General features: G+C 43.7%; 1 protein-coding gene across 9 annotated transcripts in view; it reads right to left on the reverse strand.

Annotated features, from left to right (window-relative positions):
* Positions 1-22,940, reverse strand: part of LOC112229679 (protein Jumonji-like) — a 96,908-nt gene that overhangs the window by 26,110 nt on the left and 47,858 nt on the right. For all 9 annotated transcript variants that reach the window (XM_024395635.2, XM_042310276.1, XM_042310275.1 and 6 more), the window contains exon 4: positions 7,131-7,300. In XM_024395635.2, the coding sequence (XP_024251403.2) occupies positions 7,131-7,300 (170 nt within the window). The remainder of the gene's footprint in view (positions 1-7,130; positions 7,301-22,940) is intronic.

A 22,940-nucleotide genomic window follows, 5' to 3' on the forward strand; every position in this document is an offset into this window, starting at 1 on the left:
ACTTTGTGACATCTGCTGATGTAAAAAGGGCTTTATAAATATATTTGATTGATTGACTGTATGGGAGTGTGGTACATAGCACATCTGTACCAGTTCTCCAGCTCTTTAAAAAAAAAAAATCCTTTCTCCCAGTGACAGAGGTCAGGGTGACTTAGAGTCAACAAACTCCCAATCAGCTCCAAATGACCTGCTTCATTAACAACATGGCTGCAATTACTGCCTTCACTGGGGTCACAGGGTCAATAGCTAGCAGACCGATGGGGCACAGGGTGAGGTCTCTTGTCCGATGGGTGGACGAGGGATCTTTCTCTGAGGAAGTGAGAGAGAAATAGGGGAGGATGAGACTGGACAATGTTATCCTATAACCTTTCCCAAGGGCCCAAAATAAGCCTGATGCTCCCATTTTTTGTTCAGTAGCCCCCAGAGAGTCCAATGGAGGAAGCCTGTTGGGCTGGCTCCTCTGGTCACTGGCGTCTGGTCTACGGCTAGGTTATATCTTCAGTGGCTGGTTCTCAGACAGAGGGGAGAAGGGTGGTGCTGGGTTTAACAGCCTCTCTGGCGCAGAGACTCCGTCTGTCAGCTCCCAGAGACAGAGAAATATAACCCAGGCCTCCCTCCTCCCTGCTCCAGGCCTGTTCCCCTCCCTCCTCCCTATCCTCAATTATGGGCCTTTTCATGTGCCTCAGAACCACAGGCAAATTATAATGAAGGCTGAAACAGTCTATTATGATTGGAATTTTAACTAGACAGGCGTAATTACAACCAAAATGGTTAACTTAAAATAAAAAACAATGAGGAGTTTAAACGACCAATCAAGGGTGTTAACTGAAGAAAAAAAAGAACACATTTATAATCATCTGATTAACATCCATGTTACCGAAAAATAGCACTTCTCGTGGTCCTCACTTCTAGGCTACAGAGCCTCAGGAATCTCTAAAGCTGGTTGGAAAAGCAGTTCCAAGTGGTGTATAAAAAAAAATCTGACCCCAGAGAGTCAACAGTATGAGCTTCCTCTTCTCAAGCTGTTCCAACGGAAGCAGAGGGCCAAATCCCTGGCCGAATTCCCCGTCATAGACAGTGTGTGGAGAGACCACGCCAGCCCTCTCTCGTACCCCTCATACTTCACCATGTGCCTCATCGGGAACAAGATAGGTGGAGAGGAGGGGAGGGAATGAAAGAGCGCCGACTGGGGCTTTTTCAATAACATTGTTTTATAGGCCGATGCAGCGGAGTGAATCCGAGAGGATCGGGGATTATATCTCCTCCAATTTACATTCCTGAATGTCTGCAAATCCATTAACCCACGCTGCCCTCGGCTCTAGTCGGCTCTGGGAGTTGCTGGCTAAATTTAATCAGCCTTCCCTTCGCAACGCAATCACGGCCGCAGCAGCAGTCTCAGACCTAGACCCATTCAATGTTCAGCCAGCCATGGCATACACGCATATAGAAGTACCTGTTATGTAACACTGAATGAGAATATTAGTGGGGGTTATTCATCTACCACTTTATCTGCCATTATCCCACCCGTGTGTGTGCGTGTGTGCGCAGAGGAAGGCTCAAGCGGAGATGAGAAAAATATATATATCAGGGATAGCGCCACTGCCACTACCGACAATGACCCTCTCTACCCAAGGCTACAGGCTACAGACAAGGCCCAGAGACAGGCTGGCTGGACAGCCTCCAAATGGCTTTCTCCACGGATATAAACAGCCGAAATGAAAAAGGGATTTGAGAAGCTATGTAGCACATAAACATTACAGTGTGATTCGCTCCATTTTGTGTCTGTCGCCTGTTACTCCACATTGCATCAGAGCAGCCAGACGTTTCCCCAAGAGGGATTAAAAATATATGGTTCCTGTTTAAAAACCAGAAGACAGGAACAGCTCATTATGATGCCGAGTCCCAGACGTATAAGCAGTGGTGATTACAAGCTGCTGTTGTAGAGAACAAAAGACAGGAAAACTGAAATCACGGTGGGAACGCTCTACTTTCATAACCAGCGCTTTGTCGTCAGAAGCTGTCAGACAGTGGGCAGGCGGGAATACAGTTGAAGTCGGAAGTCTACATACACTTGGGTTGGAGTTATTAAAACTTGTTTTTCAACCACTCCACAAATTTCTTGTTAACAAACTATAGTTTTGGCAAGTCGGTTAGGACATCAACTGTGTGCATGAAACAAGTAATTTTGCCAACAATTGTTTACAAACAGATTATTTCACTGTATCACAATTCCAGTGGGTCAGAAGTTTACATACAGTAAGTTGACTGTGCCTTTAAACAGCATGGACAATTCCAGAAAAATAGGTCATGGCTTTAGAAGCTTCTGATTGGCTAATTAACATCATTTGAGTCAATTGGAGGTGTAACTGTGGATGTATTTCAAGGACTACCTTCAAACTCAGTGCCTCTTTGCTTGACATCATGGAAAAATCTAATGAAATCAGCCAAGACCATCCGGATTCTTTTGTAGACCTCCACAAGTCTGGTTCATCCTTGGGAGCAATTTCCAAACGCCTGAAGGTACCACGTTCATCTGTACAAACAATAGTACGCAAGTATAAATACCATGGGACCACGCAGCCATCATACCGCTCAGATAGGAGACGCGATCTGTCTCTTAGAGATGAACGTACTGTGGTGCGAAACGTGCAAATCAATCCCAGAACAACAGCAAAGGACCTTGTGAAGATGCTGGAGGAAACGGGTACAAAAGTATCTATATCCACAGTGAAACGAGTCCTATATAGACATAACCTGAAAGGCCGCTCAGCAAGGAACAAGCCACGGCTCAAAAACTGCCATAAAAAAGCCAAACTACGGTTTGCAACTGCACATGGGGACAAATATCGTACTTTCTGAGAAATGTCCTCTAGTCTGATGAAACAAAAATATAATTGTTTGGCCATAATGACCATTGTTATGTTTGGAGGAAAAGGGGGAGGCTTACAAGCCGAAGAACACTATCCCAACCGTGACGCATGGGGGTGGAAGCATCATGTTGTGGGGGTTGCTTTGCTGCAGGAGGGACTGGTGTACTTCACAAAATAGATGGCATCATGAGGCAGGAAAATTATGTGGATATATTGAAGCAACATCTCAAGACATCAGTCAATAAGTTTAAGCTTGGTCGCAAATGGGTCTTCCAAATGGACAATGACAGCAAGCATACTTCCAAAGTGGCAAAATGGCTTAAGGACAACAAAGTCAAGGTATTGGAGTTGCCATCAAAGTCCTGACCTCAATCCCATAGAAAATTTGTGGCCAGAACTGAAAAAGTGTGTGCGAGCAAGGAGGCCTACAAACCTGACTCAGTTACACCAGCTCTGTCAGGAGGAATGGGCCAAAATTCACCCAACTTATTGTGGGAAGCTTGTGGAAGGCTACCCGAAACATTTGATCCAAGTTAAACTACTGAAAGTTAATGCTACCAAATACGAATTGAGTGTATGAAAACTCCTGACCCACTGGGAATGTGATGAAAGAAATAAAAGCTGAAATAAATAATTCTCTACTATTATTCTGACATTTCACATTCTTAAAATAAAGTGGTGATCCTAAAACAGGGAATGTTTACTAGGATTAAATGTTGGGAATTGTGAAAAACTGAGTTTAAATGTATTTGGCTGAGGTGTATGTAAACTTCCGACTTCAACTGTATGTGGTATGTTTGTCAGATAAGATAAACATTTGAGAGGATTCGAGCAGTTTAAACAGAATTGCCGATTGACCTCTAATTTCTACCAGGATCGCCATTGTTCTTCTAGCTCTGGAACAGACCAGACTGTGCCGACTGCTTGACTACCCCTGCCTGTCCACTCTATGGGGCAAATGGAAAGAAATGTATACGACACTAAGTGCTGGAAGCCAAACACAGCTGCCTGTTCTTGGGGCACCACCGACTGTTACACACCTAGCTAGCCTGGGCCACCAAAGTGGAATCAGACGTACAAAGCTCTTTGAATGAAATCAAAGTCCAAAAACACTTTGAAAGATACAACATTGAAACACTGCTTCCTTATGGTCTATATCCATATGTCCCCAGGACACAGACCGCACACATGCGCATGCATGCACACACACACATATGCACACCTCTGCGCTGCCCTGTCAATCTTGCACGTCACCTCAATGTATTGGCCTCTTTCCACATGGGCCATTAAAGTGAAGGAAGAGGGCGCAAAACCCTGTGTATGAAAATACCATTAAGGCAGCATGAGCTCCGCAGAGGACTCAGGCTGCCTCTCGGCCGGGTAACGGGGCTATAAATAAGGCTACCACAGAGACAGGGGGTGCGGCAGTCAACCAGGCGCGGCACAGTGAAGATAAACAACAGGAAACTGATCAGGAGTTAGCATAGCATCCAAAACATGAACAGGAGTTGTCCAAACCCTGAACAGAAGACATTTACTGGGTCATTATGAGAACCGATCTGTTCCACTGAGTAGAAGGCAGCCAACCCTGTCAGTTTTACTGATCTCTAATTACGGTGCTCTGAACAGCGCTCTGTTACATTAAAGTGGCATTGGCTTTTAACACACGAGCCGCCGCATTCTCCTCTGGGCCTCAACTCCCAGCTGATTGCAGTTCTTTTTAACCTACTTTATGTTGCCAGCAGAGGTTAATGCCAATACCAAGTTAATCTAAAATCGAGGCATTAGTCTTCCTAAAGGACCATTTCTGTTTGTGATGGAGTCATGGAGGGTTCTGCTGGGTGGGAGGAGACACTGTTCAGAGTTAAACACACTCTAAGACTGAGGACAGCAGTAAAAGCCAAGGCCAAGGTTGTTCAGAAAAAAAAATCTTAAAATCAAATTGTATTTGTCACATGTGCCGAATACAACAGGTGTAGACCTGGGACATTACCGTGAAATACAAGCCCTTAACCAACAACGCAGTTCAATAAATAGAGTTAAGAAAATATTTACTAAATAAACTAAAGTCAAAATAAAAATAAAAAGTAAAAATAGAATTACATGACAATAATGAGGCTATATACAGTCGTGGCCAAAAATTGAGAATGAAACAAATATTCATTTTCACAAAGTCTGCTGCCTCACTTTGTATGGTGGCAATTTGCATATACTCCAGAATGTTATGAAGAGTGATCAGATGAATTGCAATTAATTGCAAAGTCCCTCTTTGCCATGCAAATGAAATGAATCCCAAAAAAACATTTCCACTGCATTTCAGCCCTGCCACAAAAGGACCAGCTGACATCATGTCAGTGATTCTCTCGTTAACACAGGTGTGAGTGTTGACGAGGACAAGACTGGAGATCACGCAGTCATGCTGATTGAGTTCAAATAACAGGAAGCTTCAAAAGGATGGTGGTGATTGGAATCATTGTTTTTCCTCTGTCAACTGTGGTTACTTGCAAGGAAACACGTGCCGTCATCATTGCTTTGCACAAAAAGGGCTTCACAGGCAAGGATATTGCTGCCAGTGAGATTGCACCTAAACCAACCATTTATCGGATCATCAAGAACTTCAAGGAGTGCGGTTCAATTGTTGTGAAGAAGGCTTCAGGGCACCCAAGAAAGTCCAGCAAGCGCCTGGACCGTCTCCTAAAGTTGATTCAGCTGCGGGATCAGTGCACCACCAGTACAGAACTTGCTCAGGAATGGCAGCAGGCAGGTGTTAGTGCATCTGCATGCACAGAGATGCGAAGACTTTTGGAGGATGGCCTGGTGTCAAGAAGGGCAGCAAAGAAGCCACTTCTCTCCAGGAAAAACATCAGGGACAGACTGATATTCTGCAAAAGGTACAGGGATTGGACCGCTGAGGACTGGGGTAAAGTCATTTTCTCTGTTGAATCCCCTTTCCGATTGTTTGGGGCATCCGGAAAAAAGCTTGTCACAGCTATGAATACAGAATGGTACAAGACATCCTCCGAGAGCAACTTCTCCCAACCATACAGGAACAGTTTGGTGACGAACAATGCCTTTTCCAGTATGATGGAGCACCTTGCCATAAGGCAAAAGGGAACAAAACATTGATATTTTGGGTCCATGGCCAGGAAACTCCCCAGTTCCCATTGAGAACGTGTGGTCAATCCGCAAGAGGCGGGTGGACAAACAAAAAGCCACACATTCTGACAAACTCCAAGCATTGATTATGCAAGAATGGGCTGCCATCAGTCAGGATGTGGCCCAGAAGTTAATTGACAGCATGCCAGGGCAGATTGCAGAGGTCTTGAAAAAGAAGTGTCAACACTGCAAATATTGACTCTTTGCATCAACTTCATGTAATTGTCAATAAAAGCCTTTGACACTTATGAGAATGCTTGTAATTATAATTCCGTATTCCATAGTAACATCTGACAAAAATATCTAAAGACACTGAAGCGGCAAACTTTGTGGAAATTAATATTTGTGTCATTCTCAAAACTTTTGGCCACGACTGTACAGGGGGTACCGGTACCAAGTCAATGTGCGGGGGTACAGGTCAGTTGAGGTACATATAGGTGGGGGTAAAGTGACTATGCATAGATAATAAACAGCAAGTAGCAGCGGTGATGTAAATAGTCCAGGTGGCCATTTGATGAATTGTTCAGCAGAAGCTGTTTAGTAGCCTTTTGGACCTTTGCTCCGGATGTGAGGTTATACTCCACTCTGCTTCTCAATTTCTCTTTTGAGGTTTCAATTTATAATTGAGATAAAGAGTAAAAGGAAAACTGGCCATTACAGTGAACTTATTGAATCCTGTATAACACGTTATAGCACTACAGAAAAGAGGTGGGATTTCAGCTGAACCCTGAGCCTGTAATGCTGCCCTCATTTCCCTAGCTGGCCGTGTTTGTGTTGGTGGGCGGCAGATAGCATCCCGGGCCTCTCAGTGCCCTCAGGAGCAGGATTAGCTGGCCCTACCAGGATGTCTGTGTAGGTGTGTGCGGAGGGGGGCACTTAAAGCTGAGACTGAATAATGAACATTGTTATCTGCACACACTGTTTAAATGTTACCTGTAGAAATGGTAAATGTGTAACCTGTGAGGACAGAACGGGTTTGGTGTTTGCCTTGTCAGAGGTGGGAGTGAGGAGGGAGGATGAAGGGTTGGGTGTGTGTGGGGGTGGATGAACGGGTTTGCTGATGAAAGGGTGAGATGTTAGGCACGGACTACAGGGTTACTGTACCTCTCAGGCAGAGGAAGGTGAGGAAGTCCTCAGTCTTGGGTTTCCGTCTGGAGATGTCTCTGATGTGAGCGGAGGGGGCGGGCAGGGCGGTATCAGACACCTTGACCGGCGTGGTGCTGGGAGAGTTGGGCTGAGACTGGGCAAACTTCCTCTGCGCTTGCAGTCTGGGCCTGGGAAGAGACAGGTGAAAACAGGATTATTCCCATGCATTCTTACACAGACCCACTGCCCTGTGCTGTGTATGCATTTCATTTAGTTTGGAAGCCCAGGCTTAGCTCAATGGCCTTTAAATCATGACCCCAGGCTCTGACCGAGTTGCCCTGGATGGATCTAAACAGAAGTATACTACAAAGTAGGAACAAGGAGTTAGCCAGCCGACTTGCTGGAATATTCTGAAATATATATTTTTTATTTAAAAAAAGGTATGCCTGAAATGGGCACAGTCTAATTGACACCACTATCTATGTTTAGCTTTCTTAAAGAAACAGAAAATCCACGTATTTCTGTATTTTTAATCAAAGTCAGCTGCTTTGTAGTATACCCCTCTGTTCAGCAGTTTAACTCATCTCTGGTCTCTGTTGTTGATTTGACTCCTTTCGTCAGTCTGGTCCTTGAACATCATTTAATTATCTTTAATATCAACACTGCAGTGTCCAGGGAGGCTAAAACAATGATAATGCTCCTTCAGAATAACTCCCAGCAGCACCAGCCAGCAGCCGTCCACCTCATAACAGACTTCTGATTTATAATTAAGTTCTCCATTAAAGCCAAGACCTCTGCAGCAGCTGACAACTGATAACAAGCACAAAGGAGGCGTCAAATTGCCAACAGACGTTCAAGGCCAGATCTCTCTTTTTCTCTGTCTATCCATCGCCCTCTCTGAGATCCACAGGGCCTTTCAGATCTCTTTTTCTGCTCGGTCTCCGTCTCTCCTCTCTTCTGATTCCACGGGGGGCTGACAGGATGGAATACTAAGAGCAGCTTGTCTGGTGGACCTGGTCAGACCTCTTCATCTCTTATCTCACCCACGCAGCCATTTCATTTCACAATCATTTCATCATCTCTTTGTCTCAGGGATGTTTGATGCCAGATACACGCCTGTCTTACAATAAACAGAAAAAGACAACGCCGCGGTCATACTGCCTCCCCGTATACCGCCACGCTGTTTGAAATCATCTCCCATTCAATCGGATGCTTGTTAGGAGATTTCAGGCCTGCTAGGCGGGTTGACAGGCACAGACAGCATCACTAATCAATTGAGACCACAGCCGCTTGCTCCAGACAGATTGTGACTACCCGGGTGATTGTCTCATCGCGCTACATGTAGGGGAATGCTTCATGATATCTTAGTGATTTCTTCATGTATTAAAATGTTTAAATATTGCAAATCATGCCCTGAAACACCCACAATGCATTTTGGTTCCATCAAGCCCCCGGAACCTAAAACATTCCAATTCCACTTGAATCACGAAGCAATACGCAGCCTATAACCCCAACCAAATACTAAATTACTCCCTCACTAACTGTAAGCACCAGCTGTCAGACCAGGTCACGTATCACTGCACAGCCCATCTGTAAGTAGTCCATCCATCTACCTCATCCCCATACTGTTATTTATTTTGCTACCCAGTATCTCTACTTGCACTCATCTTCTGCACATCTAGTGTTTAATTGCTATATTGTAATTATTTTGCCACTATGGCCTATTTATTGCCTTACCTCCCTTATCCTACCTCATTTGCACACACTGTATACAGACTTTCTCTATTGTATTATTGACTGTACGTTAGTTTATTCCATGTGTAACTCTGTTGTTTGTGTCGCACTGCTTTGCCTTGGCCAGGTCGCAGTTGTGAATGAGAACTTGTTCTCAACTAGCCTACCTAGTTAAATAAAAGGTGAAATAAAAAATAAATACCTTGAACAAGAAGCACACACACACACACACACACACACACACACACGCACAGGTCAGTGACTGAATAATCTGCCCGGTTCCTGATAGAAGCCATTGTTCAAGAAGGATTCTGTATTGGATGAGTAGGTGCATCAGTATGATAACCAATCTGTTCATGCTTTAGATCAGCCAGCGAAGAGAAAAACAAAAAAAGGTTCAGTTTCTGGTCCCCCTGAAAGGACCAATGGCTGCCGCAGATCACACCTGAGCAGGACTGAGCAGTGACAGGTGTCAGACGGCTGGTTTCGCCAGCCCATCATTATGTTGTGGATGGAACTATCAGTTTCACTGCCAGACTGGTAAAACATGAGCTGTCTAAAACAGCCTGGCTCTGACGATCCTATAGCCGGCAGGGCGCTACTGTGCATCATGGAGACTAGTGCAGATTAGAGATGCAGAATGCATTAGTTACAGTGGCTCCCTGACACTACAGCTCATTGAAGGGAGAACCAACACTACATCTCCCAGAGTGCAGTTCCAACACTACAACTTACGTCGGGTAGAACCATCACTTCAACTCCCTTAGAACATGGATGAGGGGTATTTAATGACTGCCTCCCAGACAGTAACAAGATAAAAACATTATTTCAATAAACCCTTTCAGAAATAGCATCCTTCAGCTTTCATAGGAATAGAACCAGGAATAAATAGGAGCCCTTTAACTTGACAGGGTTGTTAAAGGGTCAGTTAGAAACGTAAGTTGTCCCAGTAAAACGATGAGAACTGCAATAGTTAAAGATGGGCCAGTAAAACTATGAGAAGTGCCATGCCTCTAACATCCTGTCTAGACAGACCTGAGCCCCAATGAGCACTGTGGCTGAACCACAAGACTAACCTTTCCCCAGGGGGACAAAGTACAGACCATCTATAGTCAGAATGTCATGGCACCAAGTACCCACAATGCCAGATGGACACAAACAGCAGACACACCAACAGACACCAAGCCTCTCAAACCCAGAGCCTCTCTGCAGAAAGGTCTCGCTGACGCACAAACTTCTCAACACTCTCACTTAGAGCTGCTTATTGAGGTCCTTTCGTATTTACCCGGTATTCCTTCTATAGGTGTCTAAAGGCACGCTATGTTCTAAAGTTCAGCAAGGCTGTTCATTACCACCATGCACCACTTCGTCCTGGCTCGGGCGCATTACCAAGGCAGCTAGTCTAAGGGAGGGAGAGCAGTGGAGGCACATGCATACAGAGGAGGAGGAAGAATTACTGCAGGATGTCCCATTCATCCAAGGCTAATCTTACTCATCTTCCTCTTCCTCCCACTCCTCGCTCTTCAAAGCTGCCGTTCCTCTGATGTTACATGTGTCTCTACTCTGTATCATTGATTAGCTGTCAGAGAGGGTTCCCCAGAGCCGGTCACGGCAACACTGCCTGGGTTCCCCAGAGCCGGGTCACGGCAACGCTGCCTGGGTTCCCCCGGCTAAATGAGGTTCTAAACCACTCCAGATGGTCCTAATAAACTCTAGCAGCAGACACTGCAGCGCTCAGCAGCTGGAGAGGATACAAGACTGTACTGTCAGACACTCATGCAGGAAAGACAGAGAGAGAGATAGGAAATACCTAGTCAGTTGCCCAACAATGCATTCAACCGTGTCTCCCGTATTTAACCCAACCCCTCAGAGAGAGGTGCAGGGGGCTGCCTTAAATCGACATCCCGGGGAGGAGTTGTTGTTCGGGGTTAACTTCCTTGCTCAAGGGCAGAAAGGCATCTTTTTCCACCTTGCCAGCTCGGGGATTCGAACCAGCGACCTTTTGTTTACTGGTCCAATGCTCTGAACCACCGCCCCAGAAAGACTGAGTAAAGCCAATGCAGGTCAGCAATATTCAGTTAAGCTGCAGTAATGGTTCTTGCGCCCTTGTTTAAAAGTATTGATCGACATCACACTAACACAGCCATGAGAGGAGGGTGTAGCTGATAAACCCCCCAGGCTTTAGTATCCAGGTGAAACTACAGCCACAAGCTTTGTGGCCAACATCTCTCCTCACAGCAGCACCATTCCACTGGAACATCAGCACCACGCCCATGGCTGTCAATACAAACATTAAGCCTGGAGGACCCAAATGACTGGGATTCTAAAGCAGGGTTAGTGGAAACCACACTCAGGGAGAGAGCCACTCTGGCTAATGTGTTTATTGCTTTTCTGTCTGTGTGTTGAGCACCTGGAGGAGAGACGGCCTTGAATGCATCTGACTGACCTGGTGACCCCCGGGTCTTGAAGTCTAAATCTCTTGAATTTCATCTAAGGGTCCATTAAATTATTCTAAGGCGCAATAGTTGTAACTATAGCATTGTCTGGAATGTGCCGATGCTGAATAACCTTGATAGTCCTGCGTGATGCAGGTCCATGATGCCTGGTGGTGTTTATTCTATTCACAATTTAGACTCCTGTTAGACATTGACACTGACGCTCCATATTAAAACACAAGCTCTCTATTCAGACAACTCAATTGAGATGTGTGCTGCTTTCAGCTTTCTGGACACAATGGCTCTGGTAGTCATAGACACAGGTTAAATACTGAGGGAATATCAACGAGTTTGAGAACTCACAATTCAATGCTATCTGAGGGAATATTGAAAAAATACCCAGGGATTTAAAGAGATGGATGTGGGAGTTAAAACATAATCTTCACAATAGATCAACCTACATTGGCCTCAATAAACATGATATGGCTACAGGGCACATATGTCTAGTATTACGAATGTACTGTATAAATACACACCTTTATAAAACACTGACATATTGACCGACATTTTAAACAAGACGAAAGCACACCAGTGGTGAACACATTTCTCTTATGGATGTGAAACAGGGAGTGTTGGTGAACATTCCAATGTAAGTCATCACAGACTAACAAATGTATTGGCCCACGGTTGTGTGATGTGTACACACGGTTGTGTGATGTGTACACACGGTTGTGTAATGTGTACACAAGGCTTAAATGACTCCGACACGATGATCTTCACACCTAATCCACTTTGCACATAATTTCCTTAAAAGCAACCTAAGCCCACGTGCTGCATTATGCATGAACTGTGGGAAGAGGAGAGGTTCAAACCTGTCCTGTGTGCACTATTGCACTTTAGTATAGTACCCTTCACTGTGTCCACCACTGTTCATTAGTATACTACCATGTTACTGTGTCCACCACTGTTCATTATTATACTACCATGTTACTGTGTCCACCACTGTTCATTAGTATACTACCATGTTACTGTGTCCACCACTGTTCATTATACTACCATGTTACTGTGTCCACCACTGTTCATTAGTATACTACCATGTTACTGTGTCCACCACTGTTCATTATTATACTACCATGTTACTGTGTCCACCACTGTTCATTAGTACACTACCATGTTACTGTGTCCACCACTGTTCATTAGTACACTACCATGTTACTGTGTCCACCACTGTTCATTAGTACACTACCATGTTACTGTGTCCACCACTGTTCATTAGTACACTACCATGTTACTGTGTCCACCACTGTTCATTATTATACTACCATGTTACTGTGTCCACCACTGTTCATTATTATACTTCCAAGTTACTGTGTCCACTATTGTTCATTAGTATACTTCCAAGTTACTGTGTCCACTATTGTTCATTATTATACTACCAGTGTACTGGGACCATTCTCTATGCTTAGAGCAGTGAGCTGATGAACTGTGTATTAAGTCGGAGCTGGACAACGTCACCTTATCTCCTCGGCTCAGTGGGTCGACCGCTTTACCGGACTGACCCGAGCCTCTGACCTTTAACCCCTGAGCTTGGCGGCCATCTTAAATCAAGCTAAGCCAGGTCAATATTCAGGCTCAGAGAAAGACTGTGCTGCGGTTGTTATCACCAAAGACATCACTTTAAAATCAGGACCAGGTCAGAAGACACCTAGGACATTATCCACGACATCACATGCGCTCTGATTGGTTCTGGAACATGGGCAATGCCACGCAGTCCAAATTTGATCATGATAGTACAAACATCTCTCCAGCACTGCTGTATAGTTTGTTGCGATGGTGCAGTTTTATTCCTTTGATACGCCTACTGTCTTCAGTGAATACATGCAGCTTGCAGAGAATAGAGAAACTGGAACAAATAATGTGCATAGCAAAGCCTAGCCTTGCTCCATCTCAGATCTCACCTACTGTGTTCACTAGGGGGTGGCAGGGTATACAATATCACAATGGGCGATAACACACTCCTCTGCAGACAGTATTGTGATGGAGTTTATTCAGACCACTCTGTGAGAGTGTGTAGTTGGTTATTAATATCCCTGAGGCTGCCATCTTTATAGAGGCTTGGTAAAGTGGTTTAGAGAGCAGGAGAAATAGTGAGAGAGAGGAGTTAAAAGGAATTATAAAATTAGTCTCAGTGACAAGAGGTTGTTGACTTCGGAACCAAACATGAATAATAACTTAAATGGGAGAGAGAGAGAGAGAAAGACAAAAAACAACACTGGAACACACATGCACTGTGGGTAACAACAGTAAGAGCAGTAGTAGTGCAGGGTAACTGAAGATGGTTCAGCCAATCCTCTGTGACTTAGTGTGATACGTTTTTTTGTGACTGGCCATCTTATGCTACAGTAACTAGCTACACGGGGTTAGATATCTCACCTGCCTGTCAGATCCATTGGATATACTGACAGTTTAAACTGCCCTGAGTCGTTACAACACTATAGTAGACATGACACAGCCCGTGACTCGTCAAGAGACGTTCTATATAGCTAAACACTTCACATGTGACTTTACAGCTCATCAATAGTACTATTTACAACTCATCAATAGTACTATTATGGGTTGCTTTTAAAAAAGGTGGGATTCCTTAGAGGGGGTGCAACATATAATCATTCACATATGGCACCACTGATTTATACACTGAACAAAAACATGTGTAAAGTGTTGGACCCCTGTTTCATGAGGTGAAATAAAAGACCACAAAAATGTTCCACACATACAAAAAAAAACATTTTCTCTCGGACTGTGCACAAATGTGTACATGCCTTTTATTGAGCATTTCTCCTTTGCCAAGATAATCCAGCCACCTGACAGGTATGGCATATCAATTATCTAATTATTAAACAGCATGATCACTACACAGGTGCACCTTGCACTGGGGACAATAAAAGGCCACTCAAATGTGCAGTTATCACAACACAATGGCACAGATGGGAGCATGCAATTGGCATGTTGACTGCAGGAATGTCCACCAGAGCTGTTGCCAGAGAATTTTGTTGATTTCTCTACCATAAGCCACAACGTCATTTTAGAGAATTTAGCAGTACCTCCAACCAGCCTAACAACCGCAGATCACGTGTAACCACACCAGCCCAGGACCTCTACATCCAGCTTCTTCAAGTTATGGATCGTCTGAGACCAACCATCCCGACAGCTGATAAAACGGTTTGGGCAGACAACCCAAGGATGTTGTCCTCACCAGGGTCTTGACCTGACTGCATTTTGCCGTTGTAAATGCTCACCTTCGATGGCCACTGGCATGCTGGAGAAGTGTGCTCTTCACAGATAAATCAGAGTTTCTGCATACTCACCAGAAATGTCTCCCATTGAGCAAGTTTGGGATGCTCTGGATTGACGTGTACAACAGTGTTCCTGATCCCGCCAATATCCAGCAACTTCGCACAACCATTGAAGAGGAATGGAACAACATTCCACAATCAACAGCCTGATCAACTCTATGGTGAGTTGTGTCGCTCTGCATGAGGCAAATGGTGATCACAACAGATACTGACCGTTTCTGATCCACACTCCTATTTCTTTTTAAAAGGCATCCATGATCAACAGATGCAGATCTGTATTCCCGGTCATGTAAAATCCATAGACTAGGGCCTAGCGCATTAATTTCAATTGACTCATTGATTTCCTTATATGAACTGTAATGCAGTAAAATCTTTGAAATTGTTGCATGTTGCGTTTATATTTCGTTAACCTTTTTGGGATAGAGGGCAGCATTTTCACTTTTGGATGAATAGCGTGCCCAGAGTGAACTGCCTCCTTCTCTGTCCCAGATACTAATATATGCATATTATTATTAGTATCGGATAGAGAACACTGAAGTTTCTAAAACTGTTTGAATGATGTCTGTGAGTATAACAGAACTCATATGGCAGACGAAAACCTGAGAAAAATCCAACCAGGAAGTGGGAAATCTGAGGTTTGTAGTTTTTCAAAAGCTTGGCCTACCGAGTACACATTGAGATATGGATGAGGTTGCACTTCCTAGGGCTTCCACTAGATGTCAACAGCATTTTGTAACTTGAATGAGGATTCTACTATAAAGGAGGGGCTCATGAGACCTGTTTGAATCAGTGGTCTGGCACATAGTGCCTCGGTCTCATGACAAGCGCTCCCGACAGAGTTACCTCACGTTCTAGTGATTTTTCTGAAGACAGAGGAACTCTCCGGTTGGAACATTATTGATGTTTAATGTTAAAAACATCCTAACTATTGATTCCATACATCGTTTGACATGTTTCTAAAGGACTGCTCACGCCTCATGAAGATGGATTACTGGGCTAAACACGCTAACAACAAGTGGCTATTTGGACATAAATGATGGAACAAATCAGTCATTTATTGTCGAACTGGGATTCCTGGGATTGCCTTCTGATGAAGATCATCAAAAGGTAAGTGAATATTTATGGTGTTTCTAACTTTGTTGATTCCAAAATGGCGGATATTCCTCTGGCTGTTTTGGGTTCTGAGCACCGTTCTCAGATTATGCTTTTTCCGTAAAGTTTTCTTGAAATCTGACACAGCGGTTGCATTAAGGAGAAGTCTCTCTTTAATTCTGTGAATAACACTTGTATCTTTTATTAATGTTTATTATGAGTATTTCTGCAAAATCACCAGATGGTTTGGAATCAAAACATTACTGCACGTAAGGCGCCAATGTAAACTGAGATTTTTGGATATAAATATGCACATTATTTCGAACAAAACATACATGTAGTGTGTAACATGATGTTCTATGAGTGTCCATCTGATGAAGATCATCAAAAGTTAGTGATTCATTTTATCAATATTTCTGCTTTTTGTGACTCATATCTTTGGCTGGAAAATGGCTGTTTTTTTGACTTGGTGGTGATCTAACATAATCATATGTTGTGCTTTAGCTGTAAAGCATTTTTGAAAATCGGACACGATGGGTAGATTAACAAGATGTTTATCTTTCATTTGCTGTATTGGACTTGTGAACGTTACATATTTCGAAAAAATATTTTTGAAATTCGCACGCTGCCTTTTCAGCGGAATGTTGTCGAGGGGTTCCCTGTGCAAGAAAGGTTAAGTGTATATCACTGATATACAGTGCCTTCAGAAGGTATTCACACCCCTTGACTTTTCCACATTTTGTTGAGTTACAGCCTGAATTCAAAATGGATACAATTGAGATCGTCACTGGCTTTCACACACACACACACACACACACAATACCCCATAATGTCAAAGTGAAAGTATGGCTTTAGACATTTTTACAAATGAATTTAAAAAATGAAAAATCTAAAATGTGAGTCAAACCCTTTATTATGGAAACCACAAATTAATTCAGGAGTAAGTATTTTGCTTAAGAAGTCACAAAAGTGTTTTACATGATTTTAATGACTGCCTCATCTCTGTACCCCACACATACAGACAATTGTAAGGTCCCTCAGTTGAGCAGTGAATTTCAAACACAGATTCAGACATTGAATTTCTCTTTGAGCATGGTAAAGTTATTGATTACAATTTTGATGGCATATAAACACACCCAGCCACTAAAGATATAGGCGTCCTTCCTAACTCAGTTTCCAGAGAGGAAGGAAACCACTCAGGGATTTCACCACGAGGCCAAGGGAGGCTTTAAAACAGTTTGAGTTTAATGGCTGTGATAGGAGAAAACTGAAGATGGATGCTGATGCTCCAGATACTCAAGTCTAAAGAATGCCAGTTGTATTGCTTCAGCACAACCGTTTTCAGCTGCGCTAACATCATTTCAAAAAAGGTTTTCTAATTATCAATTAGCCTTTTAAAATTCTAAACTTGGATTAGCTAACACAGGATGCCATTGAAACACAGGAGTGATGGTTGCTGATAATGGGCTTCTGTACACCTATGTAGATCTTCAATCAAATAAAATCTGCAGTTTCCAGCTACACTAGTCATTTCCAGCATTAAAACTTCAGGCTCGGTGGGTCCCCCCCACGGGACAGTTGAGCTAACGTATGCTAATGCGATTAGCATTAAGTTGTAAGTAACAAGAACATTTCCCAGGACATAGACATATCTGATATTGGCAGAACGCTTCAATTCTTGTTAATCTAACTGCATAGTCCAATTTACTGTAGCGATTAGAGTGAAATAATACCACGCTATTGTTTGAAGAGTGCACAGTTTTAAACTTTAAACTTAAAATTGGGCCCATTTGGGCAGTCTTGATAAACATTTAGAAAATAAATTAAATGATTCATTGGATCAGTCTAAAACTTTGCTCATACTGCATCTAGTGGCCAAAACCTAAATTGCTCCTGGGCTGGAATAATACATTATGGCCTTTCTCTTGCATTTCAAAGATGGTACAATTTTTTATTTTTTTTACAAAAAAACAGTTGGTTCTCTCTTTGTATTATGTTTCACCAGAGCTAATGTTTTATATTCTCCTACATTACTTTCACATTTCTGCAAACTTCAAAGTGTTTCCTTTCAAATGATATCAATAATATGCATATCCTTGCTTCAGGGCCTGAGCTACAGGCAGTTAAGATTTGGGAATGTCATTTTAGGCGAAAATTTGAACAAAAAGGCACGGATCCATATTAATGTCTACACTGTATTTCTGATCAATGATGTTATTTTAAAATGGACTTTTAAAAATGTATATAAAAAGGACATTTCTAAGTGACCTCAAACTTTTTAGTGTATGTACATGAGATATATGCATTTCATTTTCGATAAACGTGCACAAATTTCTAAAAAACATGTTTTGACTTTGTCATTGCGGGCTGTGTGTAGATGGGTGAGAAGACCGAAAGAAAGCGCATTACTAACTTAGCATTCATTAAAACAAACAAGCAAGCTCAATGAGCTTTACTTGGCTTCTGCTACTGAGGAGAACTGGCTTCAATAAAATCACCATAAGATGTGGAGCTCTCCAACTATGGTCACCATGGCTGAACCCTGTGTTTCCTACTTCAGCCTGGGTAGTATGGCTGGGAACTGGAGAGAAAGGGAAGAGGGGGGAGCACATCTTCCGTACTTGGCAGGGAGGGGAGGTCCTGGCGCGTGATCTCCCATCTCGGGTTCCTGCGAAGACAAACATCACCCAGATCCCAAACGCCTCCCTTGGACCCACTTCCCCTCAGACATACAGGGACCCTCCCCTGCCCCCCAGGACGCTGCAGCCAAAACCATGCACCTGCGCCTCCCCTCCCCTCTCTTGTTATTGCATTGCCAGGTGTGAAAGGTCCTGGCAGCTCCTCAGTCAGCCACCCTGTTATAGACTGGCGTGGGCTGCAGATGCCAGGGCCAAGAAGTCGTCCTCCACACACACACACACACACACACACACACACACACACACACACACACACCAAAAGGCCTGAGCCATTGCCAAGCGCTCTGTAAGCCGGCTGCTCATTAAGAGAGGGAGAGCCTGCTTTTATTTCCTGCATGAGAACTAATGAAAAGCACCCTAGTGAACACAGGCCTGTTGACACTTCGCCTGTCTACTTCTCTCCTCCAGCTGTCCATCTTGTTCCCTTGCTCTCCTTTTCAGGTTTGCCAGGCCTCAATGACCAGGTCTGCTGGACTATTCACTAACAGGTACTGCAAGATACCACACACACACACACACACACACACGTGAAAATAGGACAGGTGGAGACGGTGGCAGAGGAAACATGCATTGGCTGGCTACACAGAGGGTCTCATAGTGAGAGAGATTACAGAGCCGATCTATGTGCTATGGCTTCTGTAATACAGCATATGTGAATTAATTATTAGCATTTAATGTAGCTGGGAGTGTGTGTGTAGCAATACATTTAATCCACAGTGACTGGTCTGTTACAGGCCTAGGACCTGCCGTTTGAGAGAGAAGCCCTCCCAGTCGCTCTCACCACCCCTGTTCCCCAGTCTCCAACAGCCCACCCCAGTATCCTCCAGTCCCTCACTAGTCTCCTTCTGCCCTTCCCGAGGACCAGTCTCCTGTATCTTATTAACTTCTTTGGGGTAGGGGGCAGTATTGGGTAGCTTGGATGAAAAACGTGCCCAAATTAAGCTGCCTGCTACTCAGCCGTAAAAGCTAGAATTCATCATAGGTACACTTCAACTATGACAGACAAAATGAGAAAGAAAATCACATTGTAGGATTTTTTATGAATTTATTTGCAAATTATGGTGGAAAATAAGTATTTGGTCACCTACAAGCAAGATTTCTGGCTCTCACAGACCTGTAACTTCTTCTTTAAGAGGCTCATCTGTCCTCCACTCGTTACCTGTATTAATGGCACCTGTTTGAACTTGTTATCAGTATAAAAGACACCTGTCCACAACCTCAAACAGTCACACTCCAAACTCCACTATGGCCAAGACCAAAGAGCTGTCAAAGGACACCAGAAACAAAATTGTAGACCTGCACCAGGCTGGGAAGACTGAATCTGCAATAGGTAAGCAGCTTGGTTTGAAGAAATCAACTGTGGGAGCAATTATTAGGAAATGGAAGACATACAAGACCACTGATAATCTCCCTCGATCTGGGGCTCCACGCAAGATCTCACCCCGTGGGGTCAAAATGATCACAATAACGGTGAGCAAAAATCCCAGAACCACACGGGTGGACCTAGTGAATGACCTGCAGAGAGGTGGGACCAAAGTAACAAAGCCTACCATCAGTAACACACTACGCCGCCAGGGACTCAAATCCTGCAGTGCCAGACGTGTCCCCCTGCTTAAGCCAGTACATGTCCAGGCCCGTCTGAAGTTTGCTAGAGAGCATTTGGATGATCCAGAAGAAGATTGGGAGAATGTCATATGGTCAGATGAAACCAAAATATAACTTTTTGGTAAAAACTCAACTCGTCGTGTCTGGAGGACAAAGAATGCTGAGTTGCATCCAAAGAACACCATACATACTGTGAAACATGGGGGTGGAGACATCATGCTTTGGGGCTGTTTTTCTGCAAAGGGACCAGGACGACTGGAAAGAATGAATGGGGCCATGTATCGTAAGATTTTGAGTGAAAACCTCCTTCCATCAGCAAGGGCATTGAAGATGAAACGTGGCTGGGTCTTTCAGCATGACAATGATCCCAAACACACCGCCCGGGCAACAAAGGAGTGGCTTCGTAAGAAGCATTTCGAGGTCCTGGAGTGGCCTAGCCAGTCTCCAGATCTCAACCCCATAGAAAATCTTTGGAGGGGGTTGAAAGTCCGTGTTGCCCAGCAACAGCACCAAAACATCACTGCTCTAGAGGAGATCTGCATGGAGGACTTACAGAAAACATTTGACCTCTGTTATATACCCTTTGTTGGCAATGACAAAGTATTGAGATAAACTTTTGTTATTGAGCAAATACTTATTTTCCACCATAATTTGCAAATAAATTCATTAAAAAAATCCTTCAATGTGATTTTCTGTATTTTTTTTCTAATTTTGTCTGTCATAGTTGAAGTGTACCTATGATGAATATTACAGAACTCTCATCTTTTTAAGTGGGAGAACTTGCACAATTGGTGGCTGACTAAATACCTTTTTGCCCCACTGTATTTGGACATAACCGATGGACATTATCGAACAAATCAAACATTTATGGTGGAACTGGGATTCCTGGGAGTGCATTCTGATGAAGATCATCAAAGGTAAGTGAATATTTAAAATTAGATTTCTGAGTAATGTTGACTACCCAATATGGCGGGTATCTTTTTGGCTGCTTTGTTATCTAAAGGCTGTACTCAGATTATTGCATGGTTTGCTTTCTCCGTAAAGTTTTTTAAAAATCTGACAGTGGTTGCATTAAGGAGAAGTTTATCTAAAGTTCCATGTATAATAGTCGTGTCTTTATCCATGTTTAATATGAGTATTTCTGTAAATTGATGTGGCTCTCTGCAATATCAACGCATGTTTTAGAACTACTGAATGTAACGCGCCAATGTAAACTCAGATTTAAAAAATATATAAATATGAACTTTATCAAACAAAACATACATGTATTGTGTAACATGAAGTCCTACGAGTGTCATCTGGTGAAGATCAAAGGTTAGTGATTCATTTTCTCTCTTTCTGCTTTTTGTGACTCCTCTTTGGCTGGGAAAAAAATGTTTTTCAAATCAAATCAAATTTTATTTGTCACATACACATGGTTAGCAGATGTTAATGCGAGTGTAGCGAAATGCTTGCGCTTCTAGTTCCGACAATGCAGTAATAACCAACAAGTAATCTAACTAACAATTCCAAAACTACTGTCTTATACACAGTGTAAGGGGATAAAGAATATGTACATAAGGATATATGAATGAGTGATGGTACAGAGCAGCATAGGCAAGATACAGTAGATGGTATCGAGTACAGTATATACATATGAGATGAGTATGTAAACAAAGTGGCATAGTTAAAGTGGCTAGTGATACATGTATTACATAAGGATACAGTCGATGATATAGAGTACAGTATATACGTATGCATATGAGATGAATAATGTAGGGTAAGTAACATTATATAAGGTAGCATTGTTTAAAGTGGCTAGTGATATATTTACATCATTTCCCATCAATTCCCATTATTAAAGTGGCTGGAGTTGAGTCAGTGTCAGTGTGTTGGCAGCAGCCACTCAATGTTAGTGGTGGCTGTTTAACAGTCTGATGGCCTTGAGATAGAAGCTGTTTTTCAGTCTCTCGGTCCCAGCTTTGATGCACCTGTACTGACCTCGCCTTCTGGATGATAGCGGGGTGAACAGGCAGTGGCTCGGGTGGTTGATGTCCTTGATGATCTTTATGGCCTTCCTGTAACATCGGGTGGTGTAGGTGTCCTGGAGGGCAGGTAGTTTGCCCCCGGTGATGCGTTGTGCAGACCTCACTACCCTCTGGAGAGCCTTACGGTTGAGGGCGGAGCAGTTGCCGTACCAGGCGGTGATACAGCCCGCCAGGATGCTCTTGAGTGTGCATCTGTAGAAGTTTGTGAGTGCTTTTGGTGACAAGCTGAATTTCTTCAGCCTCCTGAGGTTGAAGAGGCGCTGCTGCGCCTTCTTCACGATGCTGTCTGTGTGAGTGGACCGATTCAGTTTGTCTGTGATGTGTATGCCGAGGAACTTAACTTGCTACCCTCTCCACTACTGTTCCATCGATGTGGATAGGGGGGTGTTTCCTCTGCTGTTTCCTGAAGTCCACAATCATCTCCTTAGTTTTGTTGACGTTGAGTGTGAGGTTATTTTCCTGACACCACACTCCGAGGGCCCTCACTTCCTCCCTGTAGGCCGTCTCGTCGTTGTTGGTAATCAAGCCTACCACTGTTGTGTCGTCCGCAAACTTGATGATTGAGTTGGAGGCGTGCGTGGCCACGCAGTCGTGGGTGAACAGGGAGTACAGGAGAGGGCTCAGAACGCACCCTTGTGGGGCCCCAGTGTTGAGGATCAGCGGGGAGGAGATGTTGTTGCCTACCCTCACCACCTGGGGGCGGCCCGTCAGGAAGTCCAGTACCCAGTTGCAGAGGGCGGGGTCGAGACCCAGGGTCTCGAGCTTGATGACGAGCTTGGAGGGTACTATGGTGTTGAATGCCGAGCTGTAGTCGATGAACAGCATTCTCACATAGGTATTCCTCTTGTCCAGATGGGTTAGGGCAGTGTGCAGTGTGGTTGAG

Source organism: Oncorhynchus tshawytscha, linkage group LG31, assembly GCF_018296145.1.
Source record: "Oncorhynchus tshawytscha isolate Ot180627B linkage group LG31, Otsh_v2.0, whole genome shotgun sequence".
NCBI lineage: Eukaryota > Metazoa > Chordata > Actinopteri > Salmoniformes > Salmonidae > Oncorhynchus > Oncorhynchus tshawytscha.